This window comes from Pyxicephalus adspersus, chromosome 2 (assembly GCF_032062135.1).
Source record: "Pyxicephalus adspersus chromosome 2, UCB_Pads_2.0, whole genome shotgun sequence".
Classification (NCBI taxonomy): Eukaryota; Metazoa; Chordata; class Amphibia; order Anura; family Pyxicephalidae; genus Pyxicephalus; species Pyxicephalus adspersus.
Genome location: NC_092859.1, coordinates 14313272 through 14334153, shown reverse-complemented (window position 1 = coordinate 14334153; position 20882 = coordinate 14313272). Strand labels below are relative to the sequence as shown.

Genomic DNA, 20882 nt, shown 5'->3' with positions numbered 1-20882 from the left:
ATATATATATATATATATATATCATAGAGTGAATGTGTTCGATCAAGGTGCAGCTTACTAATTTATTTTATTGATCGAAGTTTATAATAGTCTCACACTTTTCCCTCCATCGCTGTGCAATACAGCAAATCGTATGCCGTGCGGTTGCGCAATTCTACTCTCCGACGTCCTAGTGTGGGCATAGGAGCCTGGCAGTATAGGCTTCATTACGTTGTACGTGCGCCGGAAGTCTGGCGACTCATGCTTTGCAGTGACCTTCCTGCTTTCATGTGAGGAGAGGAAGAAGAGCTTAAGAAAATGCTGAGGGGTCTCCTTGTCAGCTGCAGCAGGGGGCCTGGGGTCAGGGTGAGTGAATAAATAGGATAACCTGCATGTTAGTAGAATTATATTATCTGCAGTATTGGGTGCTAGCACTCATAATAATGTCCAGGCAGCTGTAATGGCCACCTAGGTGAAGTGTATGTAAGCATAGGCAATGGGCTCCTACTTACTGTGCATTGGAAGATATTTGTTATATCTGTGTATACATATTTGCTTTACAGAGGTCCTGGCATACATTTCTACCAGGAGATGGTATGTTCATGCAATATATGTCATATATCTGTCATTTTCCTGTAACAATCTTCATTGTGGAGACCTCTACAAGCCCTGACACAGCCATTTTGCGTATTATGTCAGCATACTTGGAGTTCTCACTAAGATAGGTAGGTCAGAGAGGGGCTGAGGAGCTGGGACAGCCCAGTCAATAAGTGGACTCTTCCAGAACAGGAGGGGACTATGGTGAGGGGAGGTTAAAGCACCATGACACTTGTGAAGCATTCAGCACACTGATAGTGAATAATTAATGTTAATAGAAAGGAAAAAGTCTGAATGTAGTCATTAAAAATCAGAATTGTCCATATTGGCTGCACTGTAATAGGAAGGATCTGTGTCCTCTCCTGTCATTTCGTTCAGCCAATCACATAAGCCGGCTCTCCTCTCGCCTTTCATTTCATTCAACCAATTGCGTAAGCCAGATCCTCTCCCCCCATTTTTTCATTGAGCCAGTCGCGTAAGCTAGATACTCTCCTCCATCATTTCATTCAGCCAATCCTGAAAGCTTGCTCCTCTCTCTGTCATTTGGTTCAGCCAATCCCATAACCTGCCTCCTCTCGCCTGTCATTTGGTTCAGCCAATCGTGTAAGCCAGTTCCTGTCACTTCGTTCAGCCATTTGCACAAGCCGGCATGTCTCTACCGTCACTCCATTCAGCCAATCGCGTAAGCCAGCTCCTCTCTGCGGTCATTTCATTCAGCCAATCGTAAGCCAGATCCTGTCTCCTGTCATTTTGTTCAACCAATCACATTAGCTGAATGAAACGACAAGAGAGAGGACACAGATCCTTCCTATCACAACGAAGACTGCAGCTGACAAGGATGACCTCGGCCCGGTTCTGAGTGACCCATTCCTGGTACCGGTTTTAAAGTTAGTGAAAGCCTGAACACTAAACAATAATGTCATTGTCAGTCTGTTTGCACATGCAGATTTCATTAAAGTAATCCTGCCATGAACGTCTTTTTGCAGGCACTTCCTGTTACAGGGTTCCTCTGACCTCGTCTTCCAGTTCTGCTCACGTGTTGTCACCCTGTCACTGGGGCTTCTAATGGAGACTACAAGTGGCTGCATCAACACGCAGGCATGGACCGCCATTGTCACCATCAGCAAACTGTCCTGAGGAATGCCGCGGAGCCATCACCGGGGTGCAAACCGGAAGTGGCTGCAAAGAGGCTTTAGGAGATAAACAGCGCTGGTTCTATTCATCAAGCAGTGAATCTGACATTCACCAAACATTCTCTGGCTTTAGATCTTCCAGGACCATGTGTGTTTATTGTCAGTGATTGATTCCTTACCAGAGAATGTTTGAGGAATGTCAGATTCACTGCTCATAAACAAACTCGTAGGATATTTATGATACCCAGTGCTTTAGAAATGATTCATTGCTAAGAGTGAATGAAATGGGGAAAATAAGTTTCCTATCTGTGATGATGGGAAATGTTGCAGCAATTCCTGATCGTGCCAAAGCTTGTCCTGCCTTTCCTATTGGCCAGTGAGGCTTCCCATTATATTGATGGGCCTATGAGAAGAGCTGAATATTCCAACATTACCCAGAATCCTCTGCACGCCTTAAATAAATAATTGTAATTTTTTTGCAGCCTTTGGGATTCTCTCCTTCCATCTGGATGATGATTTATTACGGCTTTGTTTTTGTCTTACAGCTGCTGTCCTCCTTTTCATCTGAGCCTCTCCTTCCACCCAACCTCATCCTTCCTCCTGGACTAAAAGATGGGCCCACGAAAAGTAAGTGAGAAACAGCCATGATTTTCTTTTAAAGGAAGCCTGTCATGGCCGGCACATGGAGGCTGCCATTGCTGGCCTTTTCTCAATATGCTAGTTGCCTGGCATGCTGACACCTTTCAGATTTGTAGTTTTCTGTGCTCCCAACCGTTCCCATTTAGCCTAACAGGAGTGGTTGCAGACTATTTTGTGCACGCAGTTGCATTTTTGTTACAGTGACGTTGAGATATGATTCCAGAAAGCATTTGTTCTGCCTGCATGGTGGCTTTTCCTCTGGAGGAATAACCGCTCCACCACCATAAACACAAGGGCAATGCATGCACATTCAATGGGTCTGATTTTTTTAAAGCTTTCCAAGACTGGAGAAAATGGACTAATATAAGAGAAGCTGGGTGATTCAACAGACCTGGAATGGATCTGGTCAAGTATTGAAAACATTTGTCAACTAAAGAAATCCATTCCAGGTTTGCTGAATCACCCAGCTTCTCCCATGATAGTGCTTCTTCTTCAGTATTGGAGAGCTTTATTAAATCTAGTCCATTGTTCTGGTTTATCTTCAGATCGTATATATCTTTTACCTTTTACTAAGGATTTCCGTGGAGAAGAATAAATCAGGCCCGTTTACCTTCAGTTCAGGTTTCCGCATAGCAGCGGTTTGTTATGCACCCCAGAGCTGCTACCTTCACAGCTTTAGACTTCATGCCTTCAGTCTCACAACCTGGAATTAGCACACAAGGTTTTGGCTTTTCTCCAGCAATCCCGATTGTATTCTTGTACCACGGCAGAAGTACTAAGGCCATGGCAGATTGGCATCAGACAATTAGCCAAAGTGGCTCGGGATTATCATTTCATTATTATTATTAATATTATTATTATTATTAATAAACAGGATTTATATAGCGCCAACATAATACGCAGCACTGTACATTAAATAGGGGTTGCAAATGACAAACAATTACAGACAGGAGGAGAGGACCCTGCTCAGAAGAGCTTACAATCTAGGAGGTGGGGGAAGTAACACACAATAGAAGGGGAGATATGTAGTGGTGGAAAGTAGTGACGGTTTCAAAAGACAGAAGAAGATGGGTAGGGAAATATCATCTGCTGTATTTCCTATATGATATGTTTGTTTAAAAGCAACTCTGTCATACCTGGTAGGAAAGCAATGAATATTTTCCTGTCCTGCTGCTCCAAACTCTTCTATGTTGGTAAGAGGTAGGTTTTCTGTAGAAAACTTTGGCAAGGCTGACAACACTGATTGGGATTTTAGTTCATGGGTTCTGTGTTGTTAGATTAAACAGAAAGTTTCAGAGTAGGCTGGATCTCTTGCAAATCACTTGGTACGTAAGAGACAAGGCATGGAGAAATAGACACATTTACTAAAATGTTTTTGTTTTCCTATATAAACTTTAAGCTTTGCTGGAAAACACGCACACTGCTCATCACACGAAAATCTTCTTTTTTGATGGGTCCAAAAAGGTGGAAATCAGATGGTGCTAAATACGGACTATAAGCTGGGTGTTCCATCCATCATAGTAGATACATTTATAGACGACCCTAGGAGATGATATGAGCACACATGCAGAGATGGAATTTGTGCTTCCAAACACCTTCTCCTCACAAAAAACATATGATGGAATGCTGGTCCTCTTTGGCACAATTTAATTTACAGCCATCTTCACTACAGTGTGACAACTCTCATACTAAACTGCAAGATCAGCCAGCTTGCCAGACAGACTACCATGTTTCTCCGAAATAAAGACGGTCTTATACTTATTTTACCTCTGAAAATCGTATTATTAATCGCCTATTTTTTTTATTCACAATTTTTAATTAAGTGAATATATGTTTGAATATTTAACATTTAATATGTCAAAACATCATGTGGCCAATGGAAGTATTAGAATACTACGGTAAAACAACCTATTACAAAAACTGTAACCAATAATACAATGCTATAGAAAGATACCTCTGCGATTTCTTCACCCCTTGCTCCAGTACTTTGAAAGTCTCCTGCTCTCTCCTTCCTCTTGGTATCTCTTCGCGTACCACGTGACCACACCCTCAGAAGAAGCCAATAAGGCTTACTTTCGGGGGAGGGCTTATATTTCACCCCTGCATGGTTAGCATGCTAGGGCTTACTTTCGGGGTAGGTCTTATTTTCGGGAAAACAGGGTAGTTACATGACATGACAATTACTACTCCTCCCTCACTGTTTCCAACGAAGATCTAAAAGTGCAGAAATTTTTGAAGACCCCCCCCCCCCATATGTAAACCTACATCCATTTTAACTATTTGTCCTTCTTCCAGTCCACCGTCCTCCTGTGGATCTGTCTCAGCCCGTCCTTAGGACATGTAGGTTTCCAGTGCCCTCCCACCTCTCACCCAAACCTGTCTGGTTGGAGTCTCTAAATAATGAAGAGCAGGAACCGCAAGCGTTGGTGCACCTCCACCCCGATGTGTTTGATGTCCCTCCCAGGTAAGTTATGTATCTGCATTATTCATACTTTTATTTGTTATGCTCTGCAAATGGCTTTATCCCATCTTACTGTTTATGTTATATCCACTTTCTGTTTTCCAGAATTGACCTTATTCATCAAGTTGTAAACTGGCAGAGAAACTTCAAAAGGATTGCAAGTATCCCAGTTTTATGTTTGGTTATTTTAATGTTTTTGTTTTGCATCCATTTTATAACACAACCAGAGCAGCGACAAACATGGTAAATATATAGACTGAGGCACCTGGCTGTAACATACAAGTTGGCTTAGAGCGAACTTGTGTGTAAGGAGAATGCTGGTGTTACAGGGGTGTCTTTTAGCAACCATTATCAACTAGAGTTCCTCCAGAAGTTCCCAGGGGTTTCTTGAGCTGTGGCTGATTTGGCCAACTCCCATCTGATGATGGGATTTCCCATCTGATCAGCAGAGCCATCTGCATGACATCAATGATGTCTTTGCCAACAAAGTAAAGGAGCATTTTTCACACTCACCACCAATAAATTGGTCATAGCAAAGGTTCCCTGAAATTTATTTTCCTCTAGGATTGAAAGATTGAAATTGACTGTAAGGGAACGAAAGTTATTTGTGATAACAAAAATATTTTCTGGCTGGTCAGCTTTTACTAAAATGCCCAACCAGAGACCATCAGTTGGGGGTAAATAAGGTCACAAATGTCACTAATAAAACAGTATGCTGTCAGGCAATGCTGTTAGTGTGGAATGTAGTGGCCAGGACCCATGTGGTGATTGTCAAGCTGACAATACTGATAGCTAAATCCCTTGCAACATTTCCACACCCCACAGTGATGCAAGCGGGAACAGCCTACACAAGGGTGATGTCCATAAATTTAGTCAGGGTAACAGTATTGCTGCAACATGACAGGAAGCTGCATTAGGCGGACATCAGTTACAGGATAACCAGATCATTGTAGGACTTTGCTGTGGAAATAAGGAAAAACTAAGTGCATATGTGCTAGTTCCACCTTAACTTTCACATACATGAACATGTCAACATGGTCATAAATCAACACCAACAAGCCACTTTTTATTCTGAGTTTTAAACCTAAAGGAGCAAATGTCTTCATCATCCTGCTTTCCAGGACAAGGTTTCCCCGTCATTGTAGGTTCACAGTAACCTCTGTTTGGCTTGTCTCTTCTCTTTAAAGCCCAGCGGCAGCCTAAGGTTTAGATTGGGGAAATATTTAAATTTTTCCTCTGCAATCTTTTTCTTTCTGTCTCTATCCAGATTTATTTCTTTTTATATTTTCAACAGGAAAAAAGGGAATTCTTTCCCAATACGGACAAAATAACAATGGGTGCAGCTATAAAACAGGGGCAAGTTAGAAACTCACCCTACCTTTCATTACTTTAAAATTAGTGACATCATCATGACATTGCTTTGCACAGATCTGAAAGAAATACAAAAAGCCTTAAAAAGAACAATACAATTGTCTCTTTTATTTAAACAGTGTTTGCTAAAGCCAAAGTTTAATTCAAAATTATTTTGACTGGCTTACCATGTTGGCCAACCATTGCTTCTATACATTTAACTTGGTATGCCTTTGCCCACTGACAGCTGCTTGGCTAACTCCCTCCCCCCACCCCACCCCACCCCACCCCAGCCATTTCTTTACCAAACGATGTAGTCAAGTAAAGTATTTTCTTCTTTTAGAGCCATGCCAAAACAAAGACGCGAGCAGAGGTTAGAGGTGGAGGGAAGAAGCCCTGGACCCAGAAAGGAACTGGACGAGCTCGTCAAGGAAGCATCAGATCACCTCTCTGGAAAGGAGGTTCGTGTTTTAAGTCAAATGAGAATTTTTCAACATGCAGTTGCCGAAATAATTTAGCGCCCTAAATATACTATACAACTACAAAAAATCAGGCAGCCAGACTTCTGTTAGGGGGACACTGGTGGTGTGAGGGATAATTGTCTTGTGTGTCTTTCGACTCATTTTAAAAATGATTTCCACATTTTATGGAAAACCTTTTAAATGGGATCTATAAAGAAGAAGAAAAAAAATCAATGTGTTGACCTTATAATATTTATATATATATATATATATATATATATATATATATAAACTGAGGGTTACTCTCAGGATTGCCTTTGCTGGGGTCAAAGGACACTTGTCTGGTTCATCCAACTCAGATCACACACCAAGGTAGCAGCTTTAAGCTGGCTTGCAGCCAGGTTTATTAAAGGTTGCGGATAAAATACCAAAACAGCAAAAGAAAACCTTGCCTGTCCAGCACTTACTATACATCAAGGCATACCTGTCTATCAGCTGGAGGGCTTCTCCCTGTCAGGTCAAAACCAAGCTTTCAGCATCCTTCTGCTCACTCTTTAGCTCACTCACCCAGACTGACTTTCTGAGTCTCTTAGCTGAGCTCCCTTACAGACCAACTGTCTGTCTCTCCAGCAGAGCTCACTCACACAGTCCACCTGGCTGTGTCTCCAAATAGAGCTGCACTGACACAAACCCCTGTCTGTGTCTCGCCAAGCTACTGACTGAGCTCCTGGCTCTGTTATATCCCCACCCTCAGTGCTTCTTGATTAATTATCTCACAGGTGAGAGTCTTCCACCTGCTACTTCACACAAGAGAGGAATCTTGGGCAAATATACCTCACATAAAAGAGGAATCCTGGGCAAATATATCTCCCTTCCACCTCCAATCCTGCCTTGGTGTCACAATACATATAAAATATTTGCAGGATTTTCAGACAAAATTGCAGCTCCCCTCTAGACTGGCATTTTTTAAATCCAGCCTGGAACTTGAACGATCCTTTGTTCAGTGTGGGTTGTTGGCTTGATTGGCATTTAGAGATTACAGTCTGCACACTTTTTCATGTAGACCCCAACCCAACCTTTTATAACCAATATTAATGAGAGAATGAGATGTTATAAAGTGTCATCATCATAAAGCTACTAAAGATTTCAAAGTAACCATGGAGCTTTGGCCTAGACACCTTAGTGTGCGTTGTCCTAATGTGATAGCATTACCTGTCTTGTCTGTCCAGTGAATCACTAAAACTTCTAGGTATGGGAAACATCTGCACAGTCATCTGTCTCCAATAGTGTAGTGCTAGATACTTTATTAAACTAAAGCCAGGTCCAGTCACTGAACAATGTGTTTATAAATTAATCTTTAAATTAAATGAATGATTCTCTATGTTATCCACCATTATGTATGATATCATTTATTCCTGTTCTGTTTGTTGTTTACAGGTGGCGTAGCCCATGGCCCCCGTGGCCCCACAAGTTATTATTATATGCTGCCCCTAAAAGTTCGAGTCCTGGGATTGAAAACGGCGATGACTGTAAAACTTGCTCAGGTACAGGTCTCATGTTTTATTTATCACTTTAAATCTACAATGAAACCCATTTGGAGAGTGGAGCCTAACCAGGCAGAAGATATTAGTGTGTGGCCATTAGGGAGAAACTAAACTCAAAAGTGCCTAAAACAAAAAAAATACAATTACCTTCAATCCTGCAGCGCAGTCGATCGGTTTGGAGGTGTCTTCCATCGGGTGCTGCATCGCCCCGGTATATGTCTCCAGGTCGGCGCGCCGGGCGGCACCATAGGTATCCCGGGAGGCTTTTCTCTCCCATTCATTAGGGGCCGGTGCTGTACCCTTTTAAAAAAAAAAAAAAAACCCAAACAAACAGAATTTTTACATTAGAATAAAGGGTTGCCTACCCTTTTATGTAAGGGGAATTTTCTGAGTTTAGGTACGCTTTAAATTTGCTTTTGATAAATACCTGATAATCTTGCCATCAACCAGGAAGCTTCTAACTTTTGTTGACCATGCTGCATCTGCTAAAAAGAATTTCCAAACTGTCATCCCCTTTCCCTGTTCCTCGCTCCCAGCCTGTCCATATTTTGACTGTAGGGAAAGCGATCTAGCCTTGAGTTCTGTTTGGGGTCAGTAGGAACTGAACTACCAGCGGCTGGCCCTACTAGAAGTTTACAAGCTTGGTGATAAAGTACCATAGAACAATTAAATCTATTTCTCTGTACAGGAACAAAAAATGTCCAAACAATCATGGGAGATGATCTACATGGGGGGGGGGGGTTGAGGGTAAATTGTGGTCTAGTTCTAGGTTGTAGAATTGGTGGTAGAATTGCCTGCATCATTTTAAGAAAAAAAACGTAAAATTTTCAAACTCCAACCATTCTTCAGCAGTCCATCCATACCAATCTAACATGTGTACATTATGAATATAGATGTCAATGTTGTCCTTCAGTTGCAGATGTAATCTGACCTATGTATGACACAGTGAGCCTGATTTATGAAAGCTCTGTAAGACTTGAGAAGATAGACTATTGTGAGAGAACCTGGGTGGTCCATCAAACCTGGAATGGGTTTCTTCACCCAGGTTCTCTTATGATAGGCTATCTTCTCCAGTCTTGGAGAACTAATATACAATAGATTGTGAGCCCCTTTGAGGGACAGTTAGTGATATGACTATTGACTGTGCTGCGTAATATGTTGGCACTAAATAAATAATGGCTAATAATAATAGTAAAAACAGACCCAGTGTCTTTAAAGCTGTGCTTAATGTTCAGTAGTATATTCATTTATAAATCATTCTGTCTCTCTTTACAGAATGACCTCCACATAATTGATTCCACTGACATTTCCACCCCAGACCCTCAGTACCTCGTTGATCTCTTCAAACAGCGACATTGGGGAGAATCTGTACTAATTGTTGATGAGTAAGTATAATGCTTTGCTGGTATAGTTGTAGTATTCATATATGAACGCTAGAGGGAACTGATGTCTCTCTTCTGGATTAAGTGAACCTGTGTTTAAATTCCGTGCAAAAAAATAATTTATATATTTTAAACAAGCAGTTAGGCACCGCTAAAACAAACACCAATCTACCACTGAAACTCTAAGCTTTGTGGAGAACTATTTTGTGAGCACATCTCTCTAATTTGTTCTTTGAGCGGTGTGCATTGGAAACTGTTTTGAGTGAGACAGAGCCTGCCTTATTTCCTGGATAAAGGGTATCCAGCATCATCTAACCTTTTCCAACCTTGCTTTATTGTTCTTGGTCTGTCTTTTTATTGGGTTTTTTATTGGATTTCATTTCCAATGCTTAGCAATGGTCACTCCTCCAGATTAATTTTCATCCGTCAAAGCAGTTTGATAAAATAACTAGCCTAGTGCTTGCATCTAGGCTGCGGGCACCTGTGAGGAGTACTGAGGCAGGGTGCTATGATCTTTTCTGGAAGCAATGTAGTTGGCCCATTCCTCAGGGCATGAAGTGCCTGCATTAAACATTACTGGGTCTAGGATAACAAATATAACTCAAATGGAACAGTTTGATTTAAACATTTTGTTAGCATGTTAAAGAAGTTTGAAAGAGGCAATTAAACTTCCGCTTTAAAGGTATATCCAACCAGAAGTGTCTGTTCTCTAGGTTCCGTGTAACTAGTATGCATGCAGTGGAGCAGCTAATATCAGAAGTTAGTCTTGTGACTAAGCCCTGTGGAACTTGAACCAATATAAAAAGCAACAACAATTACTGTACTGTAGAGCTAAGCATGTCCCAGACAAATATGGTTGCACTAAAAATAAACCTAAAAGAAATGTTTGATAAACCCACGTTGCGTAGATTATCACACAGTAAATTCTATATATTCTGTTTAAAATTCTTTATGAATTTCACTTCAACAGCAAGGAAGGTATGTCGGAAAACATTCTCAGTGCAACTGCAAATTCGAAGATGATCACCCTAATTCCTGCTATTGGTAAGTTGATGTCTGATTTAACCACTTCAGTTCTCACATCCAGAAATATTTTCTTTTCTTTCTATTCTAACTGGCTGTCTGTCATACTGACCCACACTATTACAGAACCAGTATGTTTAACTGTACAGTTATATTTAGACACACAAACTTGTGTAAAAGGAAAGGGTGGTGAGATGTGAAAATAGAGGATGTTAGTGTTGTTTATTTAAGATTGCATCATCTGTTTTTGTCACTATAAGCTGGGCCTTAAATGTTCTTATTAATTTGTCTCTTGCTATATATGTGACCCTTTCTCTCCTCCTTTTCAGGTATGAACGTGTACAGTATCTTGAAATACAATACTGTCCTGTTGACAGTCGGGGCTGTGGATTTCCTAGAAGAAAAACTTTTATTTCACGATTTGCGCTACTCCACCTTGTACAATTTCAAATATCCTTACAGTGACTTCCCCTGACAGCTCTGAGATGTTCAGTTTTTGTATATATCACTGCTTTTCTGAAATAAAAAGGAGTTTTTTGTTTTGAATTCCAAATGATTTTTAGCAAGTGTCATTTAAACTTTTTAGATAAAAGTTTTATGTGAGTAATCAATGTGTTCAGCAAAAGATAGATTATATATATATATATATATATATATATATATATATATATATATATATATATTATATCTGTATTTATATGGGATATAGATTATATTTCACTTAATGGGATTGCTGACTGTCATTTTAAACAGTCTTCCTGCAGTGCTAAGTAGGTGAAAGCAACATTGTCTTTTGCAAAGGGTCCCCCTGACCCACTGATGCTTGGTCTGTGTTCCTTGCACTTGTCATTTACAATACCTTGTATTTCTGGGTACGGAGGAATGTATTGCCTCAACTGTGTGAGTGGTGCGCCAATTGCCCTAACAAAGCCCTGGCCCATGAGGAAGTGACATCACTGCACCCTCTCACATCCAGCACTACGACTGCAGCAGGTGAAGGAGCAGCGAGAGAGCACCATCAGGTGTTACTGGGACCCCTTTGCAAAGATTTTGCCATTTTTCCCTAAGTTGAAACAATAAGCCTGGTTTATTAAAGCTCGTCAAAGCTGGAGAGAATACACTTTAATGAGTGAAACTGGGTGATCCATCTAACCTGGATTACATTTTTTTCAAAGTCATTTGCTAGCAAACATTTTCAATCCTGGATCAGGTCCATTCCAGGTTTGCTGAATCACCCAGCTTCACTGATGAAAGTTTATCCTCTTCAGCCTTGGAGAGCTTTAATAAATCAGGCCCAATGACATCATTAGATACTGTGCCATGTTTGGTGGTGGATTAGGAACCTTATCACTCATCAAATGTACTATAGCCTTCATGAATACGTTTACATCTTTATTTAGGCAATAGAATTTTATAGTATATAAATCAATGATTACAAGCTTAACAGCAATAATTTATGCGTTAGGTTTATAAATATAACAATTTAATAGGAATATAGTAAATATCTGATATAGTAGATAAAGCAGCTCATTCATTTTAGTAATTCATGTCACTGTTACTAGCAGCTTCAGTTATTTTAAAATTAATGTGTTTTTTACGTGGTTGTTAAAGTTTATCTAAACCTAAACATTTATTATATTGCAACATACAACTCATTAGATTAGGTGGTTCTATTACTTCTGTTTTTTCAGGCCTTTTTCAATGTATTTTCACCTGGTAGTCCTGCAGATAAAACATGTCCTGTACTTGGGTGACTACTCACTCACTCCACTCTATCTATAGAGGGAGCCGAAGTTGTCACCCAGGATTCACTTTAAATGTATTGTTTTCCTTATTCAATGTGTAAATAGTTTGCAGAAGACAGATAACTTTGTGCATTAAGCTCAGCTCACTTGATGTTACAGGGGCACTTAAATTTTGGCAAAATCGACAGGCTTTTTCTGAACTTACTGAAAATGTTCTTAGGATAAAAAGCACAGCCACCACGTGTAAGGGCTGCTACATATTACCTTTTTTTTATCCTATAATACATATATAGCATATTCTTTAGGGAATGGTATAGCTATCTTTTAAAGTCTATGCCGCCAAGGGTTAAAACCCTTCCCTGGTGTTTGCTGAATTTGTCCTGTTGAAGATTTCACATCCCCTCCCAGAAATGCAACTGAAAGGGAGAGGAAATCCTCTATTAAATGGTTGTCAGCAGAACAGGTGCAAGTATTCCCCTTACCACTTGTGCTATGACAACATGTTGTGATCACCAGGACAGACATGGAGCATTTATTAGGGTTCTAATTTTTTCATTCCCCTATATAGAAAACAGAAAGGTTAGTAGATACAATTCACATTTGAGCTCATTATTTCCTTATTCTTATCCAGCCACTTTGCCCTACATGCATACCAATGTACAGGGGTTGCGTGAATTGGGCATGCATGGAGCACAGATATCTCATCGAGTTGTTGGACACCTGGTAAAAAGACACAAGACCTGTTTCATATTGCAGATATACTGCCACAGCTTTTAGTGGGTCATAAGTTGTCACACTGACTTCCTGGCTGTCATGTAAAGCTTTTAATTGCTTGTCTTTGGTCAGCTGCAAACACCAGGAGTCAGCATTATATCCCAGCTCTCCATAGCCATTATTATAATAAGACAGCCCAACAGCCCAGCTAGGTTTGTCGCTGGTTTCTACCTCCCAGTAATGTTCTCCTGAGGATATAGTTGATGTGCTAAAAGAAAATCGAGGGCTGTTGACATCCTGACCGTCCAGAGTCAGTAATAAGGCAGGAGGAACATTTTTAATAATATGACCTATAGGAAGCAGTCTGGAGGTGGCATCTTCAGTATGGAATCCACGATTCTTTAGCAGGAGCGGTAAGCTCATTGTAAACCTGCGAATAGAGGACTGCAACATAACCAAGATTCTACCCGAATCCAGATAATTGACATAATATTCATTTTCTACATTTAATAAGTCATTTGCTTTTTGGGTGTTCAAAGTTGTTTTTTCTAGGATGGTAAGCGGATCAGTGGTGTTGCAGAGATTCTGGATTTCTTTTATCTGTTTGTTAATATCTAATATTTGACTTTCCAAGGTTTTTATTACTTCAGACACCTGATTAAGAACCTGGTCCTCTAGATCGCTGATTTGACACAAGATTTGATTCTCCACAGACTCCAACTCTTTCTTCATGTCCCAAATGACCCCAGTCACTAATTTTTTCATGAATTCAGTTTTCAAAGCAACTTTTTCCTTGTGACTCTTTACTAGGGTAACTTTTTTCTCTGTTTCAGCCTTTTCATCAGTTAGAAGATCTACCAGTATTTTAAGGGAACATTTTTCCTTATCAGAGAGGTCGCTAAGTTTCTCAAACTTGTGTTGTTTGTGGTCTCCAAAGAGACCGCAGGATGCGCATATGTGGACACCTTCCACCATACAGCAATATTTAAGAAGTTCCTGGTGTATGGGACATTTTCTGCTCTGGAGTGTGGTGCTAAGGTCAGTAAGAACATGTCCCGCAGAATGCTCCTTGATGTGGTCACCACAAAGTTGTGTCTCACAGTCTAGGCATAGCTTTATAGCAATCCCATTACAATAGGTGCACCCACCTTGGTACTTTGTTTTGCCGCTGTTCAAGTATTCTGTGATGTTATACATCTTCATGTTTATGTTCAATTCCATGCCAGAGGGGAAACGTTGTCTGCATTCTGGACAGGACGGATGAATGCTCATCTGAAAAGTTTTCTGGATGCATTGCTTGCAGAATGTATGTCCACAGGGCAAAGTGGTGGGCTCAGTGTAGATATTGAGGCATATGCAGCATTTCAGTTCCTGCTGGAGAGTGGCTGTTGCCATTTTCAATATTAGAGAATAGGAAACGAAACTTATCTGGACTTCTGATTTTATTTCAAGGGAGGGGGGGGGGGGGGGAACTGGTTCTACCACATAATTGCTTCATAATTCAGAGGGAGGGAGAAACCTCTTGAGGAAATGTAAGTTCTCCCGAGCATAATAAGCATAGGATAAATTGGGGATTTCCATATGTTGGACCTTTTTTAAAATTAGTCTATGATGCAGTTTTGGGTAACATTATTTGCATTTTTCTGTAAAGTGTACTCCTTTATATATAACATTTTTAAAGTAACATTGATACTATATTTTATATTGATAAGAGCAGAAAATAACAGCCCATGTCGGGTTGAGAGCATGGGATATTTATTTCTCTCTTCTGGTGATTACTGACAAGAACAAAAAGAGGTAGAAAGTCCAATCATTTGCACTTACAGGAAAAAGACATTTTCCATATGGACCTCCTGCTCCAGTGTCAATTAAGGCCACCTAATACATTTTAACTGGACTTGCCAGCTGCTTATCCCCATTCCTGTTGAACCCATCTTCCCATTGTTATCACTGGGGGCCTGGGACCACAATGAGCACCTTGATAATTATTTGTTACTTGATCGGTGTGAACCTAAAATCACTCAGCTCTGGGCATCTCTGGGTTAATAACATAGTTCTAATCAGCAGGAGCAGACAGTAGGGAATATATTTGCCTCTATAAAGAGTAATTTTGTGTAATTTTCCCCATCTCTTTACATTACGTCTTACAGATAAATAATATTAGGTTACCGATGGCAGTTTATGGATAATTATCTCTTTTTAACTTTCATCTTCTTACCAAGGGAAGGCCTCCAATGTGGAATTATTGACAATCTATGCCAGCCTTTCCCAACCTTTTTATATCCCTGAGGAATTCTTCTAGATCTTGTGGAACCATTTTTTGGGGGATCAATGGGAAAAAATCCTTTTTAATTGGTTAACAGTGCAAAGAATGACCTTCTACAGTGGTGTCTAGAATTCCACCTTTATAGACAACTAAAAACATCACTGGAGTCATGCAGCTGGCTCTACCAAATGGTGTTGACCATAGAAGTATGTAGGTATTATCAAATGTGAGGTCTGTCAACCACAGTTGGAGGAACCTCTAGCACAGCATTCGCTAACCGGTGGTCCGCAAGACAATTTTGGTGGTCAGCAGCTCTGTCCAGTGCACCCCCAGTGGGGCCAGTAGGCTCAGGGCGGTGGGCGGGTTGTGTCTCTTCACAGGTTCTGGCATCATGATGTCACTCTGGGGGAAGTTTCTTCCCCTTTGAGTGACACATGGCTTTCCGAGCACACCCAATCTGGGGTACGTGCATTTAGTGGTCCATAGGTCCGAAAAGGTTGGCGACCACTGCCATAGCAAATAAACCTTGGGCTTCCATGGAACCTTTATTGAGAATGGCTACTCACAAAAAAAAGGGTCAGGTTTAGAGGGCTGGCTACAGTTGTCTAACGGGGGAGAATCAATGGGCAAGAAGTGGTAATGGGATATCACAGATAAAGGTATAAATATAATCATGTTTCAGAGATCAAAATAAAAATATTATTAAAAAAAAAAAGCCATCCAGGGTTTGTGCGCACTTTAAGTTATGCCTCAGGTGTGCTTTACGAATGGAATGCGGTTTATCAATTGTTTAGATCTACTTTAATATTTATAGGGAGGAGTTCCACATATTGTTGCTCCATTTTGTGAGGTAAAAAATGTTATAAAAAGATATACTTACGTCAGAAACCCTTCTGAAGGTCTCTCACATGTTCATATTTGACTTCCTTGTAGGTAACGTAAGCAGAACATGTACCTTTAGCCTCTCTGTGTGCAATGTAAAACATTCGCTGTTCCTCAACAACAGTAATGTAACCACTGAATGCCCACGCCTTTCTCACCTTGTCCCCAGGACACCAATTAACCATCAGCATTGCCACTTCTGTAGATACTACCTTATTCTATGGTTTCACTCCAGGTTTCTGAAGTCAAAGCTGAGCTGCGTATGCTTTGGTTGCCAAGTAAACCCGGAAATCCCAGCTTCCCTTGCGCCCTCTTTCTTCTCTTCTTCCTCGTCCAGACAATCTTGGTCCATCTTGATTGTGCCCGGATCACATAACTGTTCATTCATCCTGGCATGACAAATCAACCTAGCCCAGAAAAGGAAGAAGAGAAGAAAGATGGCTGCACCGGGCGCTAAAATGTAGATAGGTGAGCCAGGTGGATTTAGTTCTATTTTAAGGGCTTTGAAAAACTGAGACTATTTATTGATAAAGCATTTACCAACTGGAAAAAAAAACCCTGATCTACATCAGGTACTTTCTGGGTCACATTTCTACTTGCTATGTATTACCAATAGCCTGTTTTATTTTGGCCATTTGGAAACGTGTTCAGCCTTTTCTACTAAGTCAGCTCCTGGAGACTATTTTACAGATCTTATAGTAGAGAACCTTTTCAATATATGAAGGTTAAGCTTCTTTTTCATGAGTTCTCTTGTGTGTTTGCTGGTGCACTTAACAACCTTTCAGTTACGTTACTATATTAGTCTTTTATGTATTTGTACAAGGAGGGTATAATCCACCTTCTCTTTAAAATGTGTACTAAAAAGTAAGGATTGAATGTAGATTTTCATTTCTCTTTTAGGATTAAACCACTCTACCTGAGTTCTTTGCAGATAATTTAGCAAGTTCTGTTCAGCAAACTTAGCAATGAATCCTATTAAAGTCTATTGGAGGTAAATCTTATAAGAAACTGTTGGACTTTTTCAGGGCTAAGTGTAGTTATGGACAATGATTGCGAACATGTTTGCCATATCACTGCAGATAATTAGGGTATATGCAAAGAATAATGTTTTCTTAATTTTTATCATATGTCTATTGATCCACCTGACCTCCCCTGCAATTTTGTTGACCATTTTCAGGGAATGTGCTACTAATTTGCTAACAGGTCAAATTTGCAAAATGGAAAAAAATAGCTATACATTCATGAAAATGGATATTGCCCTAGGTAAACTACTGTAAAAAAAGAAAAAAAAATTGAAAACTTGGCACTGCCATGGGGACATGGACCAATCCAACGATATATTTTTAAAAATACCATACAGCTGGAGGGGGTCCTTGTAGGACCAGGAATTTGATTCTCTCTGAAGTGCAAGTTACTAAAGATACTTAAACAGCAATATCTTTGCAGTGCAGATTGACTGGATGAGCACTGGGAAAGGAAACCAGGAACACTCTTCTAGCAAGCAGAATATTTTTTTTTTAATTGTTTTAAGGGTCACAGAAAGCTATGTTGTTTCTCATTTTCATAACATAGCTCCGTTGTAAAATATTTTAATATGCTGTAGGCTTATTTCAAAAAATTTGGTTTAACTTATTTAAAGAGTGCAGACTGGCTAGATAAGCATTGGGAAGGGTAAGCATGAACACAATTATTTGCAAGCAACATTGTCTGCAGGGTCATTATAACCCATGTTGTTTGTCATTTTCATATTATGGCACCGTTGTAAAAAATATTTTATTATGCTGTTTACTGTTTATGCTGCTTACAAAAAATGGTTTACCTTATTTGTGTATTATAATGCCTACTGTGTGATTTGCTTTAGATAAGAAAAGTTACATAAGCTTTGTGTAGAGTTGTGTTGTGTATCTAATATCCTTGTCACTTTTTGTGACTTCTGAATAGCCCACACATGTGTGTCTTGACTTTTTTAAATGAACTGTGCTTTTTGTACCTTTTTTTACTCCCATCTAAATAAGGCCCGCCATGTGTAATAATTTACACCTATATTTTATTTTTACCTATAGTTATATTTTATACTTTGACTCAAATCCAGTGATTTAGGGTGAATGTTGTACTCATGTTCAGAATACAACTCTTCAACAGGAATAAATACAGCCCCAAATCAATGCAGAATGAGAAGCAGCCATTTTTATAGGAAGAAGTGCTTATCAATCAACTCATCAATTGTGGGAAGTGCAGGTTGGAGATCTTAAGGATGTAAGAGGAACTAAAGATAAAACAAAAATGTCCACTTTACCATTAAACTTCAATGTGGATGAATTCTACATCACTACCATCAGCAAAGCAAATCACTTACCAACTCACATCAAGCTTATACGCTCACTGGCCACTTTTAGGTACTCCTTGCTGTTACCAGGCCAGATCCTTTTTTGGCCTCAGAACTGCCATATTTCTTCATGGCTGCAGGCTTGTCAACTAAACTTCAAGCATTTGACATGGCAAACCTTGACCAAGGTATTAAAAACTCGATCCACCCCATTTCTTTTTACCTGTTGGGAATAGATCCTGGTCATATACCCTTTCCTTGTATTTAAATCCCCATCATCCCCAGGCAGTGGTTTAGTAATGGTAATTAGTAATTAGATTTCAGGTGAACCAGATTAAACATTCCTTGGACTTTCTTCTAGGGGGAAAGCAAAAATTGCTCCCTGAGGGCATTTGACAACTTCTTCGCAGTTGTAAAAACGTCTAACTGTTGCTTCCTTTAGATTCCTGTTAGTCCTTTCAAATGCAAATGGGACTCAGACTATGTACACATGGGAGTGCTCTCCATATGTTTATCTGCTTTTGTTATCACATTAGGCAGCTCCTCCTGCTAGGCTTGTTGTTATAGTTTGTTAGGCTAGGTACACAGGTGCAATAATTGTTAGAAACGAACGACCGTGCACACAATCGAGAGCAAAGGATCGTCACCCAATCAGATCCGCCGGGATGGACGTTCGTTTCTAGTGACATTCTTCGTTCATCGGCGTCGTTGTTCACTGTTTTTGTTAACAATTATCAGACGATGGGTCGTTGGGCGTTCGTTTCCAATTATAATTATTGCACGTGTGTACGTAGCCTTAGGCTAAGTTGTTTTTGATTCTTAGATTATAGGTGAGTTGATAGGAGTGACTTGCACAACCTGAGGGGTTGAGATAAGTAGTCTGAGGTTCTCTTCACAAAAAAAAAAAAAAACACCTAACCTGTTGCACACATTGTTTGCTGTATTTTGCACAACGTGTTTGGTCACTTTAGGTTTTTAGCCGGTGACTTGTTATTTCTGCTAATGGAAAACTTTTCCCAAAAGCCGGAGATGGAAATACAGAAAGATTTAAAAAATCTTAGAAGAAGCCGATTACCTGAATCGGATACAATCCTCCAGGCTTTGCATGTAAATCTCATTGTCTGCCTGATATCATGTAGCTAACTTTGCAAATAAGTTTAACTGACACCAATGATCTTTTTAGATGGTGACATTCTTCCCACTGGGCAGCAATGTAAGAAGTATAATTCCCACTGACCACCACACAAATGTACTGTGAGCTGTGGATATAGTAATTATAGAAGGGGTTCTCTGAAGACCTGGAAGTTATTTCAAGGATCACCTTATTAAAAATGTTTGGAAACATTTCATTAATTGTAATGTATAAACAATTTTCTAAATTCCTAAATGACCATTTAATAGCTATTCTCTACATAGAAAAATTTGAGCCTGGATACCTCAGTCAGTAGAGCATCCTACTTTTAATCTGAGGGTCCAGGGTTCAAGTCTCTGTTCGGACGAGAAGATTTTTTTGGAAGGCAATTGCATCTGAGCTGTAAGTATATCTTCTCCTATATACTAAACAAAAGATGTAATTATGCGCAGACCCAAACTGCGTGCGCACATCACAACCAGTGCCTGCAATGCGAGCGCCGGCGCCCAAAGCATGCACACCACCACCGCTGAAACAGTTTTCATGGTGACATATAAAGGTGCCAAAACAAAACAGCAGGTGACACTTTCTGTCAGTATGCTCTGCTCTACTCCACCGTGCCAGCAGCTACTCCACTCAACAGTCTTGGATTCACGATTCTTTTGAGAATCAGGGGTTTACTGGTGTAGTACAGATTATGAAATCAGACAGAACATCAGACAGCTACAGTGTATCTTTACTCAAAACTCTGATGACGTGTTAATGAGTGGTTAGTACTCCACATTGCAACTGCAGCAACCTTGCTTCCATTTCTTGACGTAGAAAGTTTTGTTGCTGCCAGGTAATGGCAATAAAGTTCTGTGTAACAAGTATGTAGACATCTAAATTGATAAATATTATCCATTCATGTAACAGAGCCCTAGATACCAGTAAAACCCCAAAATAGCACCAAGAAATTCCAACAGGGCCAGTGGCGGAATGGATAACGCGTCTGACTACGGATCAGAAGATTGTATGTTCTACTCCTGCCTGGCTCGCATGTGTGCCGTGATCGTATAGTGGTTAGTACTCTGCGTTGTGGCCGCAGCAACCGCGGTTCGAATCTGGGTCATGGCAGATTTTGTGCATGTGGAATCAAACTAAGTGTTGTAGATCCTTATTAGATACAGACATCAAAAAGATAAAAAAATAAAAAAATATGCTTTCTTCATACTAATGAGAGAGAGCCCTAGATACCAGTAAAACCTG

At 40.0% G+C, this 20882-nt stretch overlaps 2 protein-coding genes and 1 non-coding gene across 3 annotated transcripts; 2 read left to right on the top strand and 1 right to left on the bottom strand.

Moving 5' to 3' along the window:
* Window positions 1-205: 205 nt before the first annotated feature.
* On the top strand, window positions 206-11122 carry MRPL4 (mitochondrial ribosomal protein L4). Its single transcript, XM_072399625.1, has 9 exons — window positions 206-345; window positions 2255-2336; window positions 4644-4812; window positions 4915-4966; window positions 6503-6620; window positions 8058-8164; window positions 9440-9549; window positions 10517-10590; window positions 10899-11122. The coding sequence occupies exons 1-9, from the start codon at window positions 298-300 to the stop codon at window positions 11042-11044; spliced, it is 906 nt and encodes a 301-aa protein (XP_072255726.1). The 5' UTR covers window positions 206-297; the 3' UTR covers window positions 11045-11122.
* LOC140325057 (U5 spliceosomal RNA) lies at window positions 2874-2989 on the top strand. The gene has a single exon (XR_011919642.1). It is a non-coding gene; the product is annotated as a U5 spliceosomal RNA (small nuclear RNA).
* A 1801-nt stretch (window positions 11123-12923) lies between the features above and the next one.
* LOC140322323 (E3 ubiquitin-protein ligase TRIM11-like) lies at window positions 12924-14423 on the bottom strand. Its single transcript, XM_072398902.1, has one exon. The coding sequence runs from the start codon at window positions 14421-14423 to the stop codon at window positions 12924-12926; it is 1500 nt and encodes a 499-aa protein (XP_072255003.1).
* Window positions 14424-20882: the final 6459 nt, after the last annotated feature.